Below are 16215 nucleotides of genomic sequence, written 5' to 3' on the forward strand. Positions count from 1 at the left end.
TAAAAGGCTACGGCCCTTGCAGAATTCAAAAATCTACAAGCGAAAAGTAACAAAAGTTCGAGTCCAGGAGCGTCTTCAAGGCCAAGGAAGTTTGATTCAAGCCTTCGGGTGCATGAGCAAATCTTCCGCTATACGGTCACCGTTAGTTTGCCTTTGATTCGGAAGTGGGTGGAACATAGTGGGGGAAATAAATATACCAAAATCGGAGAGTGATGGGGAGACGTACCCGCCTGAAAGTAACTAATTGTCAGCAATTAACTAATTCCTATTAACATCCCACAAAGAAGGGCGTGTCTGCCCACCAATCTGCCGCCCAACCCCTCCACCACGCAAAATAAACTTGCTATCCCAGTTCGGTCCATGCCTCTGTTAACCATCTCCATTCTGCTGCATGCTCATTTGCTGCTCTCCCTCTGCCTAAACGTATGGACTGGCCACTTCCTTCCAATGCTGCTGGAGAAGGGCGCTTGAGCACGGAAGCTCATCCCTTGGCCCTGGAAGCTGCCTCTGGGCTCCTTCTTAAAGACCCTGGAGCAGGGGTAGTCAAACTGCGGCCTTCCAGATGTCCATGGACTACAATTCCCAGGAGCCCCTGCCAGCGAATGCTGGCAGGGGCTCCTGGGAATTGTAGTCCATGGACATCTGGAGGGCCGCAGTTTTACTACCCCTGCCCTGGAGGTTCAAAAGATACAGGAGGTCGAAAGAAGCCCGAATAGGATGAAGGAATCCGCCTTGCTCTACCTCTACGCGCTCCCTTTCCCGCCGTCCTCCTTTGCGGCGTGCCGGGCGTCATGACGTACAGGCGTACCGGGCGTCATGACGTCACGGAATTCCTGCTATAAAAGCTGGCTCTCGCGGCGGTTCCGGTCTTTCCGCCTTGCTAAGATGGCGCCGGTGAGTTCTTCAGTCAAGCAGCCGGGGGGGGGGGGGGGGGGGGGAGGGGAAGCTTTGTGACGTCAGATGAACCCCGGTCTCCCATTCTTCCAGCCTGCTTGCGCCTGCTGTTTCTGCCTGACTCTACCCTGCAGGGCTGTTGTGCAGAGAACTCTGCTGTACACGCAGGCGAGTGGGATGGGATGCAGAGTGCTCTCAGGGCTCAGCCCCAAATGGGCATAGGCGCGGCCCTTTATCGGACTTTTATGCTTCCCCGCATAAAACCCTTTATACTGTTTAAGAAATCCTCAGCTGTATCTAGAGGTGACCAGTTTTGTAGTTCTTAATATAATCCTTGCAAGGACTTGTTAGGTGCGAAGTGGTGTCCGACCCATCCATCGCGACCCCATGGACAATGATCCTCCAGGCCTTCCTGTCCTCTACCATTCCCCGGAGTCCATTTAAGTTTGCACCGACTGCTTCAGGGACTCCATCCAGCCACCTCATTCTCTGTCGTCCCCTTCTTCTTTTGCCCTCGATCGCTCCCAGCAAGGACTAGCCAATTTATTATTTAATGCTTTTTGGTCCTGGCAAGAGTTTGTTTTACCCAGGAAAAGACAGAGGTGGGTAAATGCTGTGGCACAAGAATGAGCATACAAGAATGCTTGATTAACATTATATGATTTACTTGCCCCCTTCTTCCTCCTCCCCCCCCTCCGCCAGGTTACCTGCTTGGTGCAGTTTCCGACATTCCATCATGCACATTACAATCTATACAATATAGTGCAGTTCAAATATAGCATCAGAACAATAAAACCTATTAATGATTTCCTGATATTCCCCTTGCTACGTTGTCATGGACTCACTTGGCTACTTTGTTGGGAAAGATGGATTGTGCATGGTACGGTGTCATAGCAAAGATAGGGCTGATGATCTTTCCTCTGATCTGTGCCGTTGTGGTTTTGTGTGCTCTTTATTTATTGTGTAGATACTCAGCAATTTGCATTGCTAGTTATCAGGCCTTTCATTATTTAAGCACTGTGGAAAGGAAGCAGAAAACCTGATGTTTGGTTTTTCAGTAGGAAAGGGAAGGGAAGAAATTTGAAATGGCCAAGTTGGTCTTTATACGTTGATACTAATTTCGTAAAACCATCTTCAGAACCTTCCGTTCCTAATTCCTTTTTTTAATATTACCTTCTATCTGGTTTTTTGACTGGAGATGCTGGGGCTTGAACTGCACTAGATACAAAAGGGCTTGAGGCTCAAATATACAGGTTTTTAAGGATATTGGTGTCTGCTCAAGGATACTGTAATTACTCGGTAATCTGCTGACAGTCCAAATGAGAACGGCAGGCGATAACTACCATAAATAAATGTATATTTATTAGAAAATGTTATCATTAATGATGTGTCTGGTTTGGGTTTTTTTTTTTAAGAAAAAAGAAAAAAAGCTGAAGAAATTAACCTGCAAATACAACCTTGATCTCACCCATCCTGTAGAAGATGGAATATTTGATTCAGGAAGTTTTGTAAGTTGTTCCGTTCTTCACGTGCTTTTGGCATGAGTTAAATGATGGGGGAAAGACCGTGTGTATTGGATTTCAATAACGTTGAAGCAGTCTGATCACTTTTAAAGGAAAGTAATATAAACTTTGTGGCATGTGACCATGCTCTTTCGCAGAGTGATGTGCATGGGGGTTTGGTTGAAAAAGATGAACCAAAACTCTTTCCCCTGCTCCAAATAGTATGTGCAAGCTAATTTTGGCTTCTGTGTAGTAAACAAAAAATTTACTCTGGGTTAATTTATGTCCCTGTAGCAGTACATACTTTAGTTAAAGTATTCAATTAAGGAAAAGGTGAGTCAAATGTCATTTAAATGCTATAGTCCAAGAAACAGAATTTGGAAAGTGTTTCTGTTGGACTAATCCTTGTACAAATTCTAAGTTCAATACGGTAGGTGTGTCCTTCCCTTATACTGTTTAAGAAATAAGAAGCCCCTAAGGCATGGAAAACTTGTGACAATAATTTTAATGTACCCACAGCGTGTTCTTGGTGTGTTCTGAATGTGCTTGCCTACTGATCTAAATGCTAATTAGAAATTTGAAATGGCCAAGTTGGTCTTTCTACGTTGATATTAATTTCGTAAAACCATCTTCAGAACCTTCCACTCCTAATTCCTTTTTTTCATATTCTATCTGTTTTTTTGACTGGAGATGCTGGGGCTTGAACTAGGGTGCTCTATCATGGGACCAAATAACCTAACAAATACTTTGAATCCTGGAAGATCATATATAGAGGCTTGAGGCTTGTTGCACCTCCTGTAATTCATGAATAGCCTGTCTTGGGAAGGACTTACGATCGCTTCATTTCATGCCTTTGCCTCTAGCATGACATAATTACGTTGTATGACTGTAGTAACCGTGTCTGTCGGGCTAGGGTCCCTTCCCTAGTTCCACACCTAGGGCACCATTCCCTAGTGTTGCATTTTTGTTTTCTGTTGAACTAGGAACAGTTCCTGAAGGAAAAAGTTAAAGTGAATGGGAAAACAGGAAACCTGGGAAATGTAGTTCACATTGAACGCTTTAAGAACAAGATCACTGTGACATCTGAGAGGCAGTTCTCGAAAAGGTGAGCCATTTTATTCTCAGTGGCAGCTTTCCCCTCTTTCTAGCCCGATCCTGAAGTGCTGGCGCAGGTAACAGTGGGTTCAAACATGCATGAAGATGGCAAAAGATTTTCCTTTCATTTAATAGATTCTCAGTCTGCTCCTGCTTCAACTCTTGCAGTCAAAAAGAGGAAGATAAGCTAAGAGGCTCAAGCAATTCAGTTGTGTTAACTAGCAACCCATTCAAAATGTGCTTGGTATCTATTAGATGTCCATGTTCTGTAGCACACATTTTTGGGAAGAGGGGCTTGCTATGATATTGGTGTATTCCTGTAAATGGTCCTAAACGTGTATTTGGTATTTTGAGAACCTTTGGGGTGATCCTGCATAGTGCAGGGGGTTGGACTAGATGGGCTGTATGGCCCCTTCCAACTCTATGATTCTAACCAAGGACTTCCTTTGAAGTATCTTGGATTATAAGCAGAATAACAGTTTCATAGTGGCTTGGATTCACCAATATATTTCTGTGGACAAATGACTTTCTACCTGTGGAGTGCAGCTTTCTCCCTTCAGGTAGCATTTGGGACTGGCATGAGAATTTTGGAAGAATAGGTGGAATTCCTTCTGTCTGTGAAAGAGCCTGGTGGATCCGAGACAGTGCTTGGAAACAAAGCGCTTTGTGTCCTTCTTAGTAACCCCCTTTAAAGTTGGTTTTGTTTGACTCTTCATTGTAGGTAGGGGCACAGCCCAAGGCCAGACACCCAACTGCATGAGGAAAAATAACATTTGAATTAAGGGGGGCTTCTTGGTACGTGATTCAGTTTCTTGGTTACTGGCCTTCGCTATAGTTAAAGAACTGTCCATCTAGCTTATTCTTATCCTTTTATTAGTCTAGCTCAGGGGCTCTTTTGGAATTTTAAGCAAGAGTGAGTACCACAGCAAACTGGCTGTCAAAGGAGGCAGAGCCAAATCTAAAATAGCGGCCTCCAGAGGCGGATCCAAACATAATCCCTCCCTCCTCACATCTCCTGGGAAGAAGGAAATCCCAAAGGAAGAACTAAGGAAAGCCCCAGTTGCTTACTAGACCTTCCAGTGGGAGACCTTTTTGTTTTCATGAGCCAATCACAAGCCCTGCCTTCCAGTGGCCCTGCCCTCTTTTGGAGAAGCTTGGCGAGTGCCAAGGGAAGCCCTGGCAGGTGCCACGGGGCCCAAGAGCATCACATTGGGGAACCCTGGCCTAGGGCCGTGTTGGAGACGTTTTACCCTCTTTTAAGAACGATCTTCTATTAGGTGGTGTTTGAAAAAAGCTTGGTATTCAGATAACTCCCTTCCATGAAACCCCTGTGTTGGTGTTTTGAAGGTACCTGAAGTATCTCACCAAGAAGTACCTCAAGAAGAACAACCTGCGTGATTGGCTGCGGGTGGTTGCGTCCGACAAGGAGACCTACGAGCTGCGCTATTTCCAGATCAGTCACGACGACGAAGAGTCTGAGCCTGAGGAATGAGCACGCGCTTTTATGTGGGGGGGGGGGGTCTTGTGTGCCTTGAGCAGAGTGGGCCAATAAACACGTCTATTTATGAGAACGCTTCACCTTATTGCCGATCACATAACGTTGGGTTTGCTGAATTGAACCTGACATCCTCCTGAGATTCCCTGCACTTCAGAAAGCTGCCTTAAAAGCCCGTCCTGATGAACTGCAACTTCTCTCTTGCAGTCAAGTCTGTGAAATTGCATGGAGGCGTGTTTCTCAGTCAATTGCCTTTTTCGCATAGCAAAGCCCATAAGACAGCAAAAATAGAGTCCAGCGGCACCTTTAAGACCAACAAAGATTTAGTCAAGGCGTGAGCTTTTGAGTGCAAGCACTCTTCCTCAGACTATGTCTGCACTCGAAAGCTCACGCCTTGAATAAATCTTTGTTGGTCGTAAAGGTGCTATTGGACTCTTTCTTTGTTGTGCTAGTTTAGGCCAACACGGCTACCCACTTGAATCAAAGCCCATAATACACATTGTGCTGGGTCTTAAAAAGAACCTCTTGTGGCATAGAGTGGTAAGGCAGCAGACATGCAGTCTGAAAGCTCTGCCCATGAGGCTGGGAGTTCGATCCCAGCAGCCGGCTCAAGGTTGACTCAGCCTTCCATCCTTCTGAGTACCGAGCTTGCTGGGGGGGGGGGGTAAATGGTAATGACTGGGGAAGGCACTGGCAAACCACCCCGTATTGAGTCTGCCATGAAAACGCTGGAGGGCGTCACCCCAAGGGTCAGACATGACCCGGTGCTTGCACAGGGGATACCTTTACCTTACTGGGTCTTATCCCTGTGCTTGATGGCACACCCTGAGAGGAGGGCTCCATGCATAGAAGAAATGTTGCCCCTACTAGCTGAGCCCTGTGGCAGGGGGGCAACCTATGGCTGCTAGTGTGCATTCCAGCAAGGTGCGAGATTTCTGACCAGTCCATGTAATTACGTATGTGTCCAGTGAGTGTAACACTCTCAATCATTTCATCTTGAAATAGTTTTCCCGGAATTTCATTACAGGTGTAGTGTTACTCCTGATTCAGACTTGGAGAACAATCCTAAACGGGTCTACTCAAGACCAGACTTCCCAGGTGAAGTCAAAGAAGTTGCACTTGTGAACATGATAGGATGTTTTGTTTACTTTTGTACCGGCTATTCGCTACCCGAAGGAGTCTCAAAGCAGCTTACAGTCACCTTCCCTTTCCTCTCCCTGCAACAGGCACCCTGTGAGGGACATGAGGCTGAGAGAGAGCCCACGAGAACTGACTGGGCCAAGGTCACTAGCTGGCTGTATGCGGAGGAGGAGTGGGGAATCAAACCCGGCTGCCTTTCTATCCAGAGGGAGCCTTGAGTGCATTGACATTTATCCTCACAACAATCCTGTGATGTAGGCTAGGTTGAGAATGTGTGACTGACTCAGGGTCACCCAGATCTCAGGGACACACTAGCCAGCACACCCTGCTCACTGAGCCTTGGGCAACTTGGGACAGCTGGCACTTGGGTGCATGTTACATGCTCTCCAGTCTCTTGACTTACTGCACCCCAATTGATTGATGGCTTCCAAAGCATTTGCTGAGGTCTTTCGTGTTGAGGGCCGTGCCAATTCTCGTGTTGGATAGCTAATGCGTATAACAGATTAAGCTGCTCTTGAGCCTGGTTATCTCAGACAGTGCAGATCCAACTGTTCGGATAATTTATGTCTGGAGCTCAGTTCCCACAGCATTTTGAGTAATAAGCCCCATAAAACCATTGGCCGCAGGTGGCACAAAGCTGAGCACCTGTTGGGGAAATGGTGATGGTTCTTGGGTGAAGTTCTGTGGCACCTTTTTCAGACCAAGAAAGTTTGGGCATGCACACTTCCATCGTTTGAAAAGCTTGCTTTCTGCACTAAGCAGTACAATGTCGTTGCTTTTTGTATATGTGCTGAGCAGTTGGCTTCATAGATCACTGCAGGCAGCCTGAATCATAGAATAATAGAGTTGGAAGAAACCACCTGGGTCATCTAGTCCAACCCCCTGCACTGTGCAGGACACTCACAACCCTATCGCTCATCCACTGTCACCGGCCACCCCATTAAGCCCCCGGTGATAAAAAGGTTGGGGACCACTGATTTAGGTGGAAGGGCCTTTTGGATAATTCAGTATGTGTAGTGAGGGAGGGGAATGCCTGTCAATCCCCTTCCCAATTTGATCTTTCTGCAGGGCCTGTAAGGCGTATGGTTGAGACCAGGGTGGGTGGTCCCGACATTAGATCTGGGCTCCCTGGGTTCACCTGAATGATCTGATTGCCTCACTCCCATATTAGCAACCTGATGTCCCTCGGCTAACGTGGGGCAGTTGGGGGGGGGTTAGTGGGGTTAGTTAGTGCTTGCCTGTTGCCTAACGTTGATAGTGTGGATTGGTTTTAGTGGTTTTAACTATGGGTTTTATTGTAATTTTTATCTTGTAAACCGCTGTGAACCTAAGGGAACAGCGGAATAAAAGCATAATAATAATAATCTCTCAAGGGACCAAGCCCTATGAAGATAGGTTGAGGGACTTGGGAATGTTCAGCCTGGAGAAAAGGAGGTTGAGAGGAGACATGATAGCCCTCTTTAAGTATTTGAAAGGTTGTCACTTGGAGGAGGGCAGGATGCTGTTTCTGTTGGCTGCAGAGGAGAGGACACGCAGTAATGGGTTTAAACTACAAGTACAACGATATAGGCTAGATATCAGGAAAAAAAATTTCACAGTCAGAGTAGTTCAGCAGTGGAATAGGCTGCCTAAGGAGGTGGTGAGCTCCCCTTCACTGGCAGTCTTCAAGCAAAGGTTGGATACACACTTTTCTTGGATGCTTTAGGATGCTTAGGGCTGATCCTGCGTTGAGCAGGGGGTTGGACTAGAGGGCCTGTATGGCCCCTTCCAACTCTATGATTCTCCAGAGATGAGTCTGGAGCTTCAGAGAAATGCCAGCTTGATCTTGAGGGGCAGAACTTCACAGAATAGTTTAGGCTTGCATCTGATGATGTGAGCTCTAGTTATGAAAAACATTGCGCCAGAGTAAACTTTGTGAATTGCTGCAGGTGCCGGCTAGGCTCGTGTTTGTTTTATCTTAATCTTTGGAAATACAAACTGGATGCTGGCTTAGGGACCTCCCCTGTCTCCAAGGGCATCAATTCCAGCCATTGGATAGTGCTGAAATAGGGAGTCCAGCACTGGATTTATATTGTGTTTTGAGGTTTCATTGTTCAGTAGGAGGCCAGCAATTCACTAGTTGGCAGTATTGCACCACAGTAGTTCCCAAGCAGCACAGAAGGCAGCCTTCAAGTGGGCATGGATGGCGGCTGGATATTGCTAAACATCTCATCGACGCAATTCTCTGTTTTCAGGTGCAGGCGTGGTTTTTTTTCTCTTTTCTAAAGCATTTGGATTCAGAGGCTGCTAAATAAGATTCCTGTATTAGGGGGAGAGTTACATAACAGGCCACGTCACGTACAATCTGTAGAAAGCCAGCTTGGTGTGTAGTGCTTATGAGCTGTAGCTTCTACTCTGGAGAGCCAGGTTTGAGTCCCCACTCCATGTGCAGCCAGCTGGGTGACCTTCGGCCAGTCACAGCCCTGATAGTGCTTTTCTGATTGAGCAGTCCTGTCAGAGCTCTCTCAGCCCCACCTCCCTCACAGGGTGTCTGTTGTGGGGAGAGGAAGGGAAGGCAGTTGTAAACCGCTTTGGGACTCCTTCGGGTAGTGAAAAGCAGGGTACACAAACAAGCTCTTCTCTCTTCTATCCTGGTTACCACTTCTCTGCCTTGGCGTTTGATACAGTGTGTACGGAAGTCACACACACAGCTACTGGCAGAGTCCAGGGAAAAACACGCATATGCTTTTGATTTTTGTTGTATTTGGCTGGTGCAGAACTGTAGTCATTTAGGCGGTTACAAAGGAGTTGCCGGATGTTGTATTTCTTGCACACCTGTAGTACTCCCTTCTGTCGTGTCCTGCTTCAGAGAAAGGTGTTTATCCGAGGTGGAAATGAGGATGAACATGTGGTCCCCTGAACCTCTGGACTGCAGTGCTTAGGGTGAGGCCTGTAGCATGTAGCAGGACTGGGTTCCAGTCCCACTTCGGGCCATACTGGGCAGGACAGCACCCCCAAGTCTCCCACAGGGAGGCCTCTGCCATCTTAAAGGTGAAGTGACTTCTCTTGATGAAAGCCGGGGGGGGGGGCTGATCCTAATGAAGAGTGTGGTGCAAAGGTGCCTGTTACCTCCTGCGCCATTTTCAAGAGCCCAAACTCTCAGCATGGGTTGCTGGAGCACAAGCGGGAGGGTGCTGTGCTGTGGTGGTCATCCATCTTGTGGACGTCCTAGAGGCAGCTGGTCAACCACGTTGGGAACAGAATGCTGGATGAGATGGGCCTAGTCTACGCAGATCCCTTGATCCCCCCCCCCCATTTCCTTTTTCACTGTCTGAAAATCTGGTTGGATCCAATCCAGGAAGAAAACAGCAAAGAAGAGAAGAACTGGCATCTGAGGCAGACTTGAACTTGTTTGCTCATTGGGGGCAAAATCCACTGGGCGGGTTTTGGTGTTTGTGGGTGGGTTTTTTTTCCCTTGAAACCCACGTGTTGACGCTGCGTCTAGGCCTAGCCCTACACAAGGCTGACACACGTCGAGCCTGTGGAAGAGATGCAGGCATCTATGGAAACTTCCATTCCGTTATCAGCCAAAGTGCTGGCAGGAGATACAGGGGAACAATTACATCTGCCATTAAAATAGCCATTTGGGAACAATCAGGTCAAGTCGGAGGGGGGGGGGGTTATTGGCAGCTTGCAATGAAACCCTATCAGTAGCATGGGTGTCCCCGTGCCCCCTGTAGGCCTCTTCTTTTCGGAGCTTTGGAGCAGTGATAAACTCTGTTCCGTGGGGGCTAAACAGACGTGGCTCGATCAGCAGGCGATAGTCTGGCGAACCGAGAGGCCATTGTTCTCTCCACGCAGGGATAGGCAGTCTTGAGCAGAGAGGTTGTGTGGTGCTGGCTTGTTTCCCAAACGCAGTCCTGTGACTAGAATAAAAACACGGGAGGAAGCAGAGAAGACGGAAAAGAATGTCTAATGTTTAATTTAATTCATAAACATTGTGCAACCCACTCCCCCCCCCAAAAAAAAAACCCCAGCATGTTTCATCAGCGAGTGCTAACTCCCTGCTTCTCCATTTTTGCCACTATGTGGATTCAGTAAAATGTCAGGAATCTGGGCTTATTCATGGTAGGTCCTGTACAGCCGGGGTAGGCAACCTGTGGTCCTCCAGATGTCCATGGACTACAATTCCCATGAGCCCCTGCCAGCAAATGCTGGCAGGGGCTCATGGGAATTGTAGTCCATGGACATCTGGAGGACCACAGGTTGCCTACCCCTGCTATACAGCAGTGAGCTCTGCATAGCCAGCCACAGCTTACACCCGTATGCAGATTCACAAGTTAGATCTAGTATATGTGTAGGTAGGGGAGGAGGGGCAACAGGTGAAAACCAGTGTGGGGCTGGCTTTAGGTTATGGGGTGAGAATTTGGGGGACTTGGGTTCAAATCCTTAATCTGCTCTGTGAAGCTTGCTGGGGAACTTTGGGCAGCTCCCCCCCCTCAATTTAGCCTTCCTCACAGGGCTGTTGTGAGGATAAAATGGAGAACAGGGCACTCTGCTCTCTTAGGGAGGGTGGGGGTAAAGATCCCGCTCCCCCCATGCCTATGCAGTCTCCCGTGGAGATCACAGAATCATGGAGTTGGAAGGGACCTCTTGGGTCATCTAGTCCAACCCCCTGCACTATGCAGGACACTCACAACCCTAGTTCCAAACAAAATCCTGTTCATTTCACTAGTGTGCTTCAAGCCGGCAGCTGCAGAGAGCCTCTATCACACACACCCACAGGTCACAGCTGGGCAGGCTGAGAAGATAAATGGGGAGGACAGCAGCCCGCAAAGGATTTAGCAGCTGTGGAAATGTCAGATATACCCAAAACTGCTTTATATTATCCAGAACAGCCTGGTCTACTTCAGGGTCCCCAGCTTGGTCCTGTGGATGCCCATCAAGACCTTTCCTGTGGCTGGCAGGAAAGGTCACTGCAGAGAATCGTTGCCATCTGAACGCAGCCTAGAAGAACATGTTTTGCATTGTATCTAGTAGGTATCATCTTGTGTGTCCTCTAATGCAGGGGTAGTCAACCTGTGGTCCTCCGGATGTCCATGGACTACAGCTCCCACGAGCCCCTGCCAGTATTTGCTGTAATGTGTTGAGTGTTGGCTACAGTTAGCAGAAGGGACTTGAGGAAGACAGCCCTGGCCTGGATAGCCCAGGCTAACCCAGTCTCATCGGATCGCATATTTGCAGGGTGAATATTTGGGTAGGAGACCTCCAAGGCAGGTTAGGGTTGTGCTATGCAAGCAGGCAGTGGCAAACCACTTCTGAACGTCTCTTGCCTCAAAAACACCACCAGGGGTCGCCAGCAGTCAGCTGTGACATGATGTCAGGTTCCAAGACGAGGCGTCCTATATACACATGACCGCATCCGGGATTTTTGTTATAAAACGAGCTGGAATGACAATTACTAACAGGCCGTTTGCCAAAGACTTTGGATTCTAATTAGCTTACCTTCAGACATTGCCCATACTGATAAGTGTGTGATCGGACAGATCTTTCCCCCGACTGAAAACATGATCTTCAAGCTGCTGGGCACACATCTCTACAGCTGGATGCAATCTCACAGGCTAGAGGCTCCAAATTCTATTGCCAGCAATGTGTTGCTCTCTGTTGTTTAAATTGGCAAGTGTTTATGGTGGAAAAAGTGAATGTAATTCAGAGGCCTCCTCTGGATGTTCCACCTTTGATCTTTGCCAGGGTGCATATATATATATGGAAAGAATAATATGATTTGTTCAAAATCCTTCATGCTCACTTCTGGGGAGGGACTGGCTGGCTACCTGCAGCCTGTAGTCAGTGGTGATCTCCAAAATCATATTTGCATTCCCTGCATTCTTACAGGGGTTGCCAGGTGCCAACGATAACATCTGGATCAGCAAAGTCTCATAAATGACAGGAATACAGAAAAGCAAGGCGAATCAGAAGAAGCCGGGGATCCAAAAATAAATTCAAGGTGCACAAACAACACGATTGAAACCAGATGAGAAAGCCTTTGTTTTGGTACCCAAGGCAGAGCAACGCTTCCTTCTTGGCGTTGCGCGAGCCACGAAGCATTAATGCGCTCCCGGTCTGTCAATAACCTTGCAAAGCCACCAACATGCCTCGGAGTTGGTTTTGGAATCGGTTGGAATAATAGGCTGGTTTATCGAGCATGATTAGCAAAATTAGTACTGTTGACATTAGTTACGGTTCCTTTTCAACATCAAGCCATGGCCGGGATAACAGTGTTTATTTTATTTCCTCAAGTACTATTGACAACATAATATATACAATTATGTTGCCAGCAATTAGCTTTGCCAGAAAAGCAAACTGCAGTGCGGGGAGCCCGTCGAGTTCTGAAACGAGTTAAGGGTTGGAAAAGAGTGTTTCTTCGCAGGAGTTTATGGACTCAGGAGGAGGAGATAGTGAACGGCCTGTCCATTGTCGTTCCTCTACCATACAGCAAGTTATTTTGGTGTAAGAGCAGGGGGACTGCAAGATCTACACAATATTTGTGTTCATGTCTAGGCAGGGACCCCGAGCGGCCATACCTGCAGCCACACCTGGAAGGTGTCATTCCAATTTGACCTCTGAAGGACTAGCAACAAAAATTACATTTCCCTCCCGTCCTATCAGGGTTCCGCCCTGGCCATCAGACATGCTCTGTGAGTTCTGAACTCCAGGTGCTAATCTCCAGGCAGTGGCTGAAGATCTGTTATTACAGCTGATCTCCACATGGTAGAGGTCCCTAGCAGAAAAGTCCTTTGCAAGGTGGATTCTATGGAATTTTACCCGTTGAATCATAGAATCATAGAGTTGGAAGGGGCCATACAGGCCATCTAGTCCAACCCCCTGCTCAACGCAGGATCAGCCCTAAGCATCCTAAAGCATCCAAGAAAAGTGTGTATCCAACCTTTGCTTGAAGACTGCCAGTGAGGGGGAGCTCACCACCTCCCTAGGCAGCCTATTGCACTGCTGAACTACTCTGACTGTGAATTTTTTTTTCCTGATATCTAGCCTATATCGTTGTACTTGTAGTTTAAACCCATTACTGCTCGTCCTTTCCTCTGCAGCCAACGGAAACTGCATCCTGCCCTCCTCCAAGTGACAACCTTTCAAATACTTAAAGAGGGCTATCATGTCCCCTCTCAACCTCCTTTTCTCCAGGCTGAACATTCCCAAGTCCCTCAACCTATCTTCATAGGGCTTGGTCCCTTGGCCCCAGATCATCCTCGTCGCTCTCCTCTGTACCCTTTCAATTTTATCTATGTCCTTCTTGAAGTGAGGCCTCCAGAACTGCACACAGTACTCCAGGTGTGGTCTGACCACTACCGTATACAATGGGACTATGACATCTTGTGAAGTCTCTCCCCTCCCTAACCCCCCCCCCTCCTTAGTCTCCACCCCCCAAATCTTGAGATATTTCCCAATCCGGAGACAGTAATGCTGCTCTGAAGATAGAACAATTCCTAGGTAAGTAGCAGGGCCTGATTTTAACACCATGCCCAAAGAGAAGAAGATTAAGCCGAACTCCATGCAGTTTGTCTGAGCCGTTATTTTCTCTGGTGGGGAATCTACTTTTTACCCCCAAGGGAACCTGGGAATGCAGAGAATACAAAGGTAGTTTGAAAATGGCCATAGTGAATTATTAAGTCTTCTAGAAAATTCATGGATGAAATAAGATTTGAACCAGGAATGTTGAATCTCTGTGACTTTCAAAAGCTTCCAATTGCCAAATATTCTTTTATACCTTTCCCCATGAAGGACTGCGGGCAATCCGTCTTCAAAAATTGGCATTCTTAGTGTTTTAGGTCATTTTGCTAATTTAAGCCTAGGGAATTTTTCCGAGAAGGCTCAGTGATAAAAGGTCTTGAAAATGCAAAAGAAAAAAGAAAGAGAAGCCTGAACACTTAGACAAAACCCGACCACATCAAAGATACCAACGGGAGCTTTGCTCTGAAAAGAACAGCCTGTCCCCAAAGCGAAACCCTCCTTTCCTTCAGCAGTTTCAAAATAACCTTAGTAATTACGTTTTGAGAAGAAAATGATGTACAATGGTCATTTGAAGGCACAAAGGGATGCCCTGTTAGTTTAACAAAACAAAATCAGAAAAGGAAGAATTCTAGCCCATGAAAATCAGTTAAGGTTGAATCCAGGGTTACCAGCCCCTAGTTGTAGCCTGGAAATAATCTGAAACTACATCTGATCTCAAGACAACAGAGGTCAGTTCCCTTGGAGAGAACGGTTACCTTGTAGGATTGACTCTGTGACTTAATCTCCTGATGAGGACCCTCCTCAAACTCCTCCATCCCCAAATCTCCAGAATTGGCAACCCTAATTAAATGACACCAGTCATTTCTGAATCGACAAGTGGAATTTTTTGAGGATTTCTTCCTAGAAAAAGAAGAGTTGTTTGTTATACCCTGCTTTTCACTACCCAAAGTAGTCTTAAAGCGGTTTACAATCACCTTCCCTTCCTCTCTCCACAACAGACACCCTGTGAGGTAGGTGGGGCTGAGAGACCTCTGAGAGGAAATGCTCTGTGAGAAATGTTCTAACAGGACTGTGACTAGTCCGGCTGCTTGTGGAGAAGTGGGGAATCAAAACTGGCTCTCCAGATTAGAAGCTGCTGCTCTTAACCACTATCCAAACTGGATGCTTTGGAGGGTGAGCTGTATAGCGTTGCACCTTTTTGAGGTTCCTGACCTGCCCAAGTTCCACCCCAAAACCTCCAGGCATTTCCTAACCACCCTACAGACCCCATCCCCTGCTGGTGGCCAAGGGGGACCTGCCAACTCTAGACTCAAGGCCAGAGATGTTGAGAAATGTTTCCCATTGCCTGCCTCTGAACCCCAGACGTCTTTGGTGGTTTCCCATCCAACATTCAACAGAGCCATCTCAGCTTCGCTTCCAGAAAACTTACGTTTCCCTAAATGTAAAGGTAAAGGTCTCCCCAGTGCAAGCACTGGGTCATGTCTGACCCTTGGGGTGACGCCCTCTAGCGTTTTCATGGCAGACTCAATACGGGGTGGTTTGCCAGTGCCTTCCCCAGTCATGACCGTTTACCCCCCAGCAAGCTGGGTACTCATTTTACCGACCTCGGAAGGATGGAAGGCTGAGTCAACCTTGAGCCGGCTGCTGGGATCGAACTCCCAGCCTCATGGGCAGAGCTTTCAGACTGCATGTCTGCTGCCTTACCACTCTGCGCCACAAGAGGCTCTTATGTTTCTCTACAGAAGCTGAAAACAGCTGGTGCAGGGCACCTCCATTTGAAGAAATTATTTCAGGAAGTGAAGGAAAGCCCATCCTCTGTACTACTTGCACTTACTCTGTACTACTCTGTACTCCTTAGCTCTTCCTCCCACCCTACTGCTGTTGAGGACCAACAGCTCAATCCTTAGCTGAGCTACACCCTGATAAGTCAGGATAACTCTGCTTGAACTGGGTAGTGAAGGTGGTGGATGGGGCTATCAGGCTGCAGCCAAATTATGGCAACACCATAATGTTTTCAAGGCAAGAGGCACTTGGAGATAGTTTGCCATTGCCTGCCTCCATGTAGCAAACCTTGGTGTTCCTTCCTGGTCTCCCATCCAAAAGCCAACCAGGGCTGACCCTGCTTAGCTTCCAAGATCTGACAGTATCAGCCTAGCCTGGGCCATCACTACCAACGTGTAGGAAATAGTACACATCTGGAATCCCAACTGCAGACTTTCTGCACTGCCTACAGTTCCTGCTGTGATTTGACAGTCCGTGGCCCCCAGCTATTTAATCAAACATTCTGACTTGGATGGTCATCGTTATAAAAGTATCTGCAGGCTTTAAGGATCAGTCTACGCATACCGAAGTGTATTGCGGAGCAAGATATTTTAATTCACAGGGCTCACCGAGCGAGGGGACCTCATTCTGCAGGCAAAACCCCGTAAATAATTTGAATTTGATGGTGCGAGGGACAGCAGAGAGTTCTTTAGGGCAAAAGGGTAACGGTTAGCGGAGAGAGCTAGAGGGAAGAGTTACAGCTGGGAGGACTATGTCCGGGGGCAAAATTAACAATAATTCAGAGGCAGTGCTGTTTCCAGG

The 16215-nt window shown here is 47.4% G+C and overlaps 1 protein-coding gene across 2 annotated transcripts; it reads left to right on the forward strand.

The window, feature by feature from the left end:
- Positions 1 to 843: 843 nt before the first annotated feature.
- RPL22L1 (ribosomal protein L22 like 1) lies at positions 844 to 5062 on the forward strand. 2 transcript variants are annotated; one of them, XM_077348418.1, is made up of 4 exons: positions 844 to 894; positions 2310 to 2402; positions 3380 to 3501; positions 4839 to 5062. In XM_077348418.1, the coding sequence occupies exons 1-4, from the start codon at positions 886 to 888 to the stop codon at positions 4981 to 4983; spliced, it is 369 nt and encodes a 122-aa protein (XP_077204533.1). In that variant the 5' UTR covers positions 844 to 885; the 3' UTR covers positions 4984 to 5062. The 2 variants fall into 2 exon arrangements, with proteins under 2 accessions (XP_077204533.1, XP_077204531.1); XM_077348416.1 differs by lacking the exon at positions 844 to 894 and adding an exon at positions 932 to 1062.
- The last annotated feature ends 11153 nt before the right edge of the window (positions 5063 to 16215 follow it).

Source organism: Paroedura picta, chromosome 8 (assembly GCF_049243985.1).
Source record: "Paroedura picta isolate Pp20150507F chromosome 8, Ppicta_v3.0, whole genome shotgun sequence".
NCBI classification, from domain to species: Eukaryota; Metazoa; Chordata; class Lepidosauria; order Squamata; family Gekkonidae; genus Paroedura; species Paroedura picta.

Excerpts from the sequence above, each read along its gene's own strand:
- RPL22L1 (XM_077348416.1), top strand. The coding sequence starts at position 961 with ATGAACCCCGGTCTCCCATTCTTCCAGCCTGCTTGCGCCTGCTGTTTC. Across the intron at positions 2,403-3,379 it reads TATTTGATTCAGGAAGTTTT|GAACAGTTCCTGAAGGAAAA; the intron begins GTAAGTTGTTCC and ends CTGTTGAACTAG. Across the intron at positions 3,502-4,838 it reads GAGAGGCAGTTCTCGAAAAG|GTACCTGAAGTATCTCACCA; the intron begins GTGAGCCATTTT and ends GGTGTTTTGAAG.